The 11,086-nt window shown below is 43.3% G+C and overlaps 1 protein-coding gene across 2 annotated transcripts in view; it reads right to left on the bottom strand.

The window, feature by feature from the left end:
- Window positions 1–11,086, bottom strand: part of NPSR1 (neuropeptide S receptor 1) — a 220,460-nt gene that overhangs the window by 30,152 nt on the left and 179,222 nt on the right. For both annotated transcript variants that reach the window (XM_003811956.4, XM_057302845.1), the window contains exons 7-8: window positions 3,724–3,810; window positions 53–233 (exon numbers count right to left, since the gene is read on the bottom strand). In XM_003811956.4, the coding sequence (XP_003812004.1) occupies window positions 53–233; window positions 3,724–3,810 (268 nt within the window). The remainder of the gene's footprint in view (window positions 1–52; window positions 234–3,723; window positions 3,811–11,086) is intronic.

Raw genomic sequence — 11,086 nt, 5'->3', positions numbered from 1 at the left:
TCCCAGTGCAATGGTCATCAGTGTGTCTGACCCATGCAAGAGCTCCCCTTACCTGCAGGGGAAAGAGATGGAGCTGCTGAAGACACAGTAGATGAGGGGGTTGATGGCACTATTCAATGCTGGCAGGTTCTGAATGATCACAGAGGCATAGAAACGCTCCTGGGTGTCTGGAAGGAGGTTGAAATTGTCCAAAATGTCAAACAGGAAGTATGGACTCCAACAGCAGACAAAGGCTGGGGGAGAAGAGAGCCATTAGCATCACAGCAGGTAGCAGTTGAGGGGTCTCTTTTGGTTGGTTCTGACTGGACTTTTACCTGGGAGGTTCTTTGGGACCTGGAATTTCTCAGAAATATTGGAGTTTGATGTTGTTTGGAGCATTGATGTCATATTCACTTAAACACATACACACATATATATGGACACATCTTACAGACATGTTCCTAAAACTGAGAAAAGGTTGTAGAGCTTCTCTATCTGTAAAGAAGGGTCAAATTTCTACTGCTGTGGATTCTTTATAGAAACCCCAGGAACAAGTGACTATGGCCATAGCCTCTCATCAAACACAGGGATCAGGAAAAAACAGCAAAATACTTTGAAGACTCTCTAGGAAAAGACAGAAGAACAGGAAGCATTTTGACCACATAGTGACTACTGGTTTTAGGTTATGTCAGGGAGAAGGGGTGATCACAATATTTTCTAAGCACACCCCAGTTTAATGACAGTGTTCTCTTTCACCCCTAAGTTGGCCTCTCCAGAAAACACCCACACTATGCCCTTCTCTAAATCCATTAGTATGTGTGAGACACCAGTTTATTTGGCCCCAAATTCTCAAAAGAAATGGATGAAATGTGGGGATTCAGGTGTGATGGTTAATTTTGAGACTACTTGACTGGGCTGCGGAGTGCTCAGATATTCGGTTAAATGCTATTCTGGCTGTGTATGAAGACGTTTCTGGAGGAGAGTAACATTTGATCTGGTAGAGTAAGAAAAGCAGATTGCCCTCCCCTGTTTGTGGGCCACATCCAATCTGTTGAAGGCCTGAGTCATAGAAAAAGGTTAAGTAAGAGAAGATTCACTCTGCTTGCCTGTCTTCGAGCTAGGACGTTGGTCTTCTCCTGCCTTCACAATTGGAATCAAACTGAAATGTACACCATCCACTCTCCTGGTTTTCAGGCCTTTGGACTCAGACTTGGACTAGAACCTACACCATTGGCTTTCCTGGGTCTCCAGCTTCCAACTGCAGCTTGGGAATTCTCAGCCTCAGTAATCACCTGAGCCAATTCCTTCTAATAAACCTCTCTCTCTCTCTCTCATTTTTCTCTGGAAAGCACAGACTATGACACAGAGCTAAACACTCATAAGTTGACTGGAAATACACGCATCTCTCATTTTCTCACCATAAATTCTCCACTCTCCTTCTCCCACTTTCTCATCCATAGAATTTTTTCTCAGAGTAGAAGTTTGGCTTCCTTGGCTGTCTGCATGCAGGGACAAGCTTTCCGTCATAACTGTGTAATGTGGATTCTGTAACTTGTTGGGAATTTTGGAATGATAAACTGACTCATGGTTCCCCTCTCGACCCCAGACCTTGGCAATGTATTAAAGAGGAGCAATTCAAACACAAAACCCACTAAGTGTTCTGGATCCTGATTAATTAACCCAAACACTGGGGCTGAACAGTATTTGGGGCACTAAGGGGGCAAATGGCCTTGTGTGCTTGGGTGTTTGCATGTGTGTGTAAGTTGGGTTGGAGGATTCAGGTTTTCACAGGGATACCAGTCCTCTGGCATGGTACACGCAGCCCAGCCAGCAAAGATTTGTATCTACTTTGAATGTCCATTCATGTAGAGGAGAACCCTCTATATAGTTATCCCTGACTTTGTTTTACACATAAACACAGGTATTTTAAATAAATATTGAAATTTGTAGAAATGCAATTCTGTTGTAAGTGGAGGAAAGATTACTTTGTTTAATTCAAAATTTTACAAGGATTTTTTCTTTTTGCCGGCTGAGAAAATCAAGTCACTGACAGTAATACCGCTTACATTTTTTTATGTCTCCATGAAAATACACCTGTATTGGTTTTCATTGTGGCTGTTATTATGTCACGGTGTAGGTGTGACTACTTCATTATTCTTCTAGTGTAGCTGTGCTTATCTTTTTACACATTAAAATTGGTATACATTTTAATTAATAAAAATAGTATTGTTTCATTTTAGATTATTTTCTTATTCCTCTTTTATATTATTTTTTGGGCAATATATTAATGTTTAAATGATCATGGTAGGTAGTATAAGTAGGCATTTTATTTCAAGGTGGGAAAGGGACATTACAAAGTGTTTGCTATAGAAAGGGCCCTTTTGGTCTGGTAGGGCGGTCAATATTTGCTGACCCTCTAGAGGGTGTTCCTGCTTGCTGACTGAAGGGATCCCACAGGGCCTTGGAGTATGGTTGCTGATGATAAAGGGCTATGCAGGCTCTGGGACACACTTGTAAACATACGTTTTCCAACTCAACATCCAGGGAACGTGCATCTGTGCTTCTGACTATCTGAGAAGACAGAGGAGTCTTTGATCCACTTCAGAAGCCTCTCAGAAAGTTTTTGAGCCCTGGTGGGTTGTATATGTTTTATCCCAGTTCCGCCTGCAGTGTTGTTTTTTGCCTACGTCCTGCTGGTTGAGTCATGCTGCGTGTGGTCTGTTTGGCATTTTGCAGTTGTGTTTCAGAAAGGTGAGAAGACTGTTCTGGTGCTTTGACATGCAGCTAATGGGAGATCTATACTTCCTTGGAGCTTCAAGAGCTGCCAGAGGGGCAAGGAGGGGGTATTTAAGCTAAATAAAAAAGAAAATAGCACAAATCCCTTTCCTTCTTGCATAGTTTCATTCATTCATTCATTCGACAAATGTTAATTGAGCAGTGTGTAGGAGACCCTATTTTAGGTCTTGGTGATAATATAAGTAACACAAAAGCCAAAGTCATTGCCCTCATAGATTTATTACTCCAACAGGGGAGACAGACTATAAGAAAATCAATCTATGTCCTGTAGTGTGAGGTAGAACCAAGAAGAAAAATAAGGCAGAGTAAAGACTAGGAAAAGGATATTTAAAAAGACTTATCAAGGAGCCCTCAGGGAGGTGGCATTGTTGGGGAACAAATGAGGTTAGGAAGTAAGCCAGGGCACCACCGGAGAGCAGAGCATTTCAGACAGGAAACAGTACAAGGTGACTTTATGAGTCTTAAGAGTAGAGAGAAAGGAAAAGGAAAGGGCAGAAGACAGAAGGGTGGAAGGACAGGTAAGGTGCCATAAGGGAGAAATTTGTAGTGAACCTAACATCAAATATTCAGATAAGGTGGAAAGTCACTTCTATCTTCTTTTTCCTTGTGAACCCCAGCCCTGGGGAACAGTGTGTCTTAAAGGAAGTGACTGAGTTAGCTGGTGATGTGAGCATCCACTTCAGCTAGTTAGGTCCTAATCAGATTTTCTCCAAATTATTCAACCCATAGCCTTGGCAGGCAGCTGTATTCATAAGGAGAGGGATTAGGAACCAAATGTCAGCCCTTGAAGGAACCATGAATGGGCTGATGAGTTTCACACATTCCTTTCCAAGCAGACCGATGTAGAAGTGCCTGTTGGCAAATTCCTTTCTGTTACCAGGTCCCAGGAGCAAACTTGCTTTTGGGATGTTCATACCACTTTACAGCTCAAGGAGGGACATTGCTTACCAAGAATGATGATGATGCTATACTTGATAGCCTTGATTTTTGCCTTTGAGATGAGTCCTCGGTTATAGCTGCTGCACAGTTTCCCATCTGTAGATACAAGAGGGGAATAGTAAGATGAAGTGTTCAAGATGTGACAGTTTCTGTTTCAGCCAATAGGAACATTAAAGGTTAGACTCCAGTTTTCACTTACATCCTGTGCATTTATGCCCAGATGGCCTTCCTTGGAAATTTTTAGATTAAAGTTGGTTCTGGGCTGGTTTCTGGAGAATGCTCAGTTTACACCTTAACATTATATGAAAATGGTATGGAATGCTCAGACTCTCTCAAGAGACTTGGTCAGATGGCCTGAACAGCTGTAGCTGAAATTAGACTATGTGACCATGCAGGAGCTGAGGCCTTCCCTGAGGAGTGCTACTCTCTAAGCCCTGGCTATGCTGAGACACCCATGCGGCCACTTTAGCAACCTAGGCAAAGTTACTTTCTAAAATGGTTGCCCCAGACAAATACATTCGTCAAAAAAAAAAACCAAAAAACAAAAACGCTCTCAAGAAAAGCTCAAGCCAGGGGTATCAGAACTCTCCAAAATAGGAGCTTGGATATACACTTTTTTCATGTGGACTGTTGTCTGATGGTGAACACTGAGGGGTGAATATAAGAATCTACTAGATTGATGAGGACAGGGGCTTTGTTTTTTGCACTCCTGTAGCCTAAACACATATTCAATGACTAACACAAATATGTTGAATGAATCAATAACCACCTCTCATTAGTCGAGCAGTGGTAAAACAAAGAGATAGGATTAGGCTAGGCAGGATCCAGTGCAATAGGTCTTAGTTAAAGTAGTGATTACCTGTAAATTTGGGGATAAAAATGTCAGATGTGGTGTCCCTTTCCTCATGGAAGAGTTTCTACTGTCAGGGCTTCCACCAGCCCATATGCCACCTTTGTGAAGTTTTGGAAAAGGGGCCCTTGCTCTGATAAGCACAGGCCTGCCTAGAGCACACACTCAGTGAGGGAAATATGAAGAGAATGCCAGCCCCACACAACTCTCAGCCAGGAGCCACCCAGTGGGGCTCAATGGGCACAACCCTAGTGGTGGCCCTGGTCAGAGGCCCACTCAGTGCATCGAAGTCACATGGAGTAGGGCAGTTGTGCACTAGAAAGGCAAACTGCTGTGCTCCATTGTCTTCACTGCACTGCCCAGCTCTCACGTTTGAAATTTATTTTAATGCCCATGGAAACCAGTCAGATGTTTACCTTTGCAATATTCATTCAATCCCACCTCCAATCTGATCTAGTCCAACCCCACAAGTATAGCACATCTGCTAAGAGATAAGGGCTGACTAGAAGGGCTGAAATATAGTACTTGTTCTCTAAGAATTTTCAATCCAGCATGAAAGATCACACACTCTCCATAAAACTGGTTGAGATGAGCGAGATGCTGCTATGGTTTGAATGTCCCTGCGAAAACTCATGTGTAAATTTAATTGTCATTGTAACAGTATTGGGAGGTGGAGCCTTTGAGAGGTGATTAGGCCACCAGGGCTTGGCCCTTATGAATGGATTATTGCTATTATTGTGTTATTGTGGAAGTGGGCTTCTGATGGAATGGACGAGTTTGGCTTGACTTTCTCTCTGTCTTGTGTGCTCGCTTTCGCCCTCTGTTTTCTGCCATGGGATGACCTTTGCCAGTTGCAAGTGCCCTGCTCTTGGATTTCCCAGCCTCTAGAACCATAAGCCAAATAAATCTCTTTTTTAAAAAATAAATTTCCCAGTCTGTAGTATTCTGTTATAGCAGCAGAAGATGGACTAAGACAGATAGAAACCAACTGTGGACAGAGGAGAGACCCATCCTTCCACCACTGTGCTGGGGAGGCTGTGTGGGAGATGCAGAGAGCATCAAGTGAACTCAAATGACATAAGAAGGATTCCAAGACAAAGGCGGGGTGCAGCGTGGGATTAGGAGAGGTGGGAGGCAGAGAGTGAACATCCTCAGCCAAGACATGGAACAAGAAAATGTAGGATGCGTTTTAACCACAGTGAGTCATATTGCTTGGCTGTAGCCTACAAATGCGTGGGGTTTGAGAGTGGAGAAGAGAACTGAAGGCAAACTGGGGAGGCCTTGAATGTCTTTCTGAGGAGCTTGGGCTGAACTCCTGAGGCGGCCGCAGGCCATTGAAGTTTCTGAGTGTTTTTGTAGTGTGAACATTTACTCATTGCAGAGGACAAATGATTTTCAAGAGTAACAGGAATAGGGGCTCTTTAAGTACAAAGAAAAACTGCTAATTATAATTAATTCATAGTTCTTAAAGCATACCCTGTAAGGCCACTCCTAACTACTATTAGGGTCTTCAAATTATTCTGTGCATTTCATGGGACCACGAACCTCTGCCTTGTAAGAAAGCAAATGCTTCAGAACATTTAGAGCAGTGATTCTCCATTGGGGGTGATCTTGCTTTACAGGGAACTTTTGGCAAAGTCTGGACACATTTTTAATTGTCACAATTGTGTGTGCATGTGTGCTACTGGCGTCTAGTGGGTAGAGACCAGGAATGTTGCTAAACATCCTTCAATGCACAGGGCAGCCTCCACAACAAAGAATTATCCAGTCCAAAATGCCAAAGGTGTCAAAGGTGAGAAACCTTGATTTCTAGGATGGGATCTTGGGAAGGACACAGGCTTTAAGATCAGACTGGAATGCATCCTCCGTCTCTACCAATTACTAAAACTTTGTAAACTTAGGCAAATCGTCTAAAGTTCCCAGCTTCAGTTCTCCCATTTAAAAATTGAGGTGTAGAACACCTAACTCACAGAGTTACTTTGAAGATTAACATAAAATAATATATTCAAGGAACCAAGCCCCAAGCTGGGATGTTGGATGTCTTATCAGTTGAGATGAATGCAGTTTTAACAGTATTTCAGGTGGAAGGTGAGCCGTCTTTATGGAAGTGAACAGAAGGTATTATTACGTTTGATTGTCTATTATACAAGGTTGTTATCTGTGTAAGAATTATGTACAGCAGAAAATGATCTGGGTGAGATTATACCCATGGGGGGCAAGTAAAGAAGACAGTAGACCAAATTATATTCTTTCAAAGCGTCCCCACTGGCTGTTCCTAGGCAACAGCTGGCCCCTAAACAGTATGGCTCTGAAGACTAAGTTGGTCTTTCAGAAAAGTTTTCGAGAATGACATTTGTGCTCTGAAATCCCTTTAAAATGGAAACCCGCAGTGCTTCCCACAGGGCAACTGGGTGACAATATAATCATCTACCTGCCCAGAGATCAGTGAAAAGCATCTTTAATCTGACCATTCCAGGAAATGCAAAGCCTCTAGCTTCTAAAGATGGCCCTTCAGAGAGAGCTGAGCTACGAAATGCCGGTAATTCTCCTTTATTGGGAGATAAAAGGATTATTTCTACTCAGGCCTTGGTGCTGAGCTGCAGTGAAAAGCAGTTAAATTCAGCTGTCACTGTGCATTAATCGGGCTTGGGTAGCCTGAAAGTGGCACGTCCATTTGATTTGGGACTGGGAGAAGCACACTGATGTGGACTGTTTTAGGTCCACAGTATATCCCTAATGGGGACACATGCTGAAAATTTAGTCTCCAAATGGCCATTTCTGGCTCTTCACCTTCCCAAGACCACAGGCCTCTTACAGAGCCACTGGGAACCCATTCTTCATGCAGGCTGAGCACCTGAAGTGGGAGCAATTGGTACCTTGGGATTTCAAATGGAAGCAGAATTGTTTCCTGGGAGGTAGTGGGGGGAATTCATCTGTGGACCTATAATGAGTGCAGGTGATTTGTTTAGAAACATGGAAGTCTAACTGGCAATATTTTAAAATAAATATGCTTCCTATATTAGAAACTTTGTGTATGTTAGGTTGATTTTTTAAAACTTCAACATTATTTTTAGCAGTTTTTCCTGATTTCTAAAATTCTTGAAACTTGAAATTCATTTTGAACAGTAACATTCTCTTTACTAATATAGCTTGAATACCCCCTGAACTCATCAGTTCAGTATTTTAAGCACATTAGGTCTCATCTGTTTAGCTGCAGGACTGCAGTCAGTTTTTTCCCAGGGTGTCTTTGTCCCTCTAGTTTTTCTGAGAGACCCAAGGAGGTGTCTCAGTGTTCCAGGATCCACCCAGGCCACCGCCTGTGCCTCTATGGTGACGCTGTCTGGATCCTGCTTTCTAGGCTCGCTGCAGCTGCCCTGGGCTGCCCCAGGTCACTTCACCCAGACCTCCTCTTTGCCAATGACTGCATCTTGAGGGGCTCCGGCTGGGCACCAGATGCTCCACAGCCACAGTCACTTCAAAGCCACATTGTGAGTCCTCTTCATTATTGCTCTTGACCCTGAGCGGTTGCTTTGCTCTTCTGCTCCACCTCTCAGGGCCTCAGTTCCGTCCCTGGGCTGTGGGTTATTCAGCACTGCTGCTCTTCCCGGGGATACCTGCTTTCCAAGTTCTTTTGCCAGGAAGCAAGGGAATGGCCTCTCTCCTCTGTGCTGTGCTATTCCAGGAGCTTGCAGCAGACTCTCTTGAACTCCCAAGAGTTTCAGCTTCTTTAGCCCACCACACAGCGTTTTCCTCCCTAGATGCTGACAAGAGGCTAGAGTGGTTAGGTGGGAATGTTCTTCTGTGACCCAGAACTTACATTTCCCTTTGACCTTAAGGCACTCGTTGTGCCTGACTCTGTATTCTCCAGAATGTTTTCACATTCAGGGATCTTATTGTCCCTTTCTTGTCATCTGAGGTGCTCCCTCTCTCCCCATTAGCTGGGCATGCCTGCATATCTCTGAACCTTCAAGTAGGAAAGTATTTTGCATTCCTTTTCAGGAGGTTATTAGCCCAGAGCCAACCATAAATTGTAGCTAGATATGAGAAGATCTCACCTAACCCACCAGAGAGCCCTTTCTATACCTCAGCACCTCAGCTCAAGCAGAAGCAGGAGCCCTGACAACCTAAAATAATTATGCAAAGACAGATGAGCTGTTCACAAAACCCATTCCTGTTTCCCCAGGGCACACAACTAGACTACAATTCCCAGCCTGCCTTCCAGCAGTGTGTAGTCATGTGACTAAGATCTGCCTAAGGGACGCTGGGAAGAGTCAATGTCTACCATCCCAAACCTTGCTCAGATACCTCTCCTGAGCAGTCCTCCACTCTCTCTCTTCCCCTGCCCCTGCCTGCTGGAGGGAGGTGCTGAGGAGTACCTTAGCAGCCCTCTGTTAAGCGTGGCAGAATCTCCACCTGCTTGAATTTCTGAATGACTGTGTGGAACAATGCCTTTCCCTCTGGTCTTTATTGCCAACTGGATTTTAATTAAGACATAAACTTCTATGTGGTTAAGGCTACTGATATTTTGGGTTTACACAGCTGCTAGTGTTTCCCTTCTAAAGTAGAGATTGGTACCTCATATGCAGTGCTGTCTTAATGAAAACCTGAAACATGTAGCATTGGATTTGTGGGCAGGCAGCAGGTAGCAAGGAAACTGAGGTTTCCATTTGTCTATTGTGCCAATACCGCACTCTGACTTTACAATGCATTTCAATATTTGGTAAACCGAACTTTCTCTACCTTGTTCTGCATCTCTAGGAATGTCTAGGCTACTCATGTCTCTTGAATTTTCCTTGTCTATTTTAAAATAGGCTTGTGAAGCTCAATAAAATGTTTCAATTCAATTTTGGTTGGAAATTTATTAACTTGTAGATCAGCTGGGGAGATTCAACGTCTTTATGATATTGAACCTTACTATCCACGAACATGTCATAATCTTCATTTATTTGTATCTTTATGTTTTTCTGTCACATCTTTTATTAAATGTAGTTAATTGTAGAGAAGCCATTTTATTCACAGTTACTGATGAAGAAGCTGATATGGACAGCAGTTAATGGGCTTCTCTTAAATTTTTTAAGCTAGAAAGTGAATAGGGCTCTAACCCAATTCCTAATCCATAGCTTTTTTTCTTCACTCTAGTATGCCTCATTTAATTAAAAACATGGAATTTGGATATAGCATGGATTGTATCCACCAAGCCATGATAGCTAGACATAGTTATAACGAGAAATTTGTCTGTTCCATGGGTACACTTGCCCAATCTCCTGCTCCCATGCAGTAAATGTTCTGTTTGTACAAGTAAATCCTCCTGGACATCAATAATATGCTCATTTATGAAAGATAACATACAGGATTGGAAACCCCATCTCCTCCACGTCTTGCCCTCCACGCTTGTTTATGGGAAAGTCTTTAGATAATTTATGATACAGTTCTTTTTCTTTTCCTTTCTGTCAGCCTTTGACTGGGAGAAAATAGACATATTTGCCAGTAAGAAGAGTGGTTCTCGCACTAAGGATGGCTTGAGCTTTTTAGCCAGTGTTTACAAAGTGAGCTTCTGTTCACACTAATCATGGCTAATGTCCCCTTGTTGATGAGCAATAATCCTGGCATGCGGACCCAGCCGGAGATCCCATTTACCTGCCAACTCCAGAGCTGCTTGGCTGTAATGACAGATGGGAAATCAACTGTGTTCCATTTACGAATAAGATATAGAGAGCATATAAGCTTCTGAGAATACCACCTGCCCTCATTTCGGGATGAGGTCACTAACGGTAACTAAAAAATAGATATAATGGAGATATAAAACTATATTAAAGAATAAAAAGTGGTGGTAGCCATTTCCACCTTTGGGAGGGAGTAATGGCATACTCTATATCAGTGGGAAACAGATCTCCAAGTGGCTTTGTACAGTTTCAAGGACTGGAAGTCAGGGAGCCCAAGAGTGCAAGGACTGGCATATGTAGTAGCAGGAGACATGGGAACTTTGGAGAGAGCCAGGAACTCAGTCTCCCTGGGGGGAGGCGTGCTGAGGAAGGTGGTGAGCAAGGGCGGTGCTGCTGTGGGGGGAACAGGAGAGCTGTAGGAGGTGAGACAGTGAGAGTGAGTGCTCAGACGGACAAGCAGGGAGGAGCATGTCAGACCCACGGAATTGGCAGAAACCACAAGACAGGGGTTTACACCAATCTGATTCGTCTGAAAGTACAGGAAGACCTCGGCTACCTCCACAAAATTGGTCTCCACACTGCCAGTCATGACTCAGCCTTTAGATTTTAAATATATCAAAACAAAACCTTCAGGAGATGAGGTAGGAATAGCTCTCTGAAGGCAGAGCTCTGGAGGGAGTGTCCAGGAAAGGAAGCCACACCCAAGACCCTGAGTTTGTGTTTTTAATTTTTAAAAAGTCTTGTCTTTATGTGTGCATTCGATATGTGTGCATTTGAATACCAGTTGTGTCACATGCTACCCGTGAAAACAAGCAAACTGCTTAACCTTAGAGCCTGTCTTCTGTCTGTGAGAGACAGT

The sequence above is a fragment of the Pan paniscus genome, chromosome 6 (genome assembly GCF_029289425.2).
Source record: "Pan paniscus chromosome 6, NHGRI_mPanPan1-v2.0_pri, whole genome shotgun sequence".
Lineage (NCBI taxonomy): Eukaryota > Metazoa > Chordata > Mammalia > Primates > Hominidae > Pan > Pan paniscus.
Note: the sequence above shows the minus strand (reverse complement) of the source record. Positions and strands in the feature narration are given on the sequence as shown.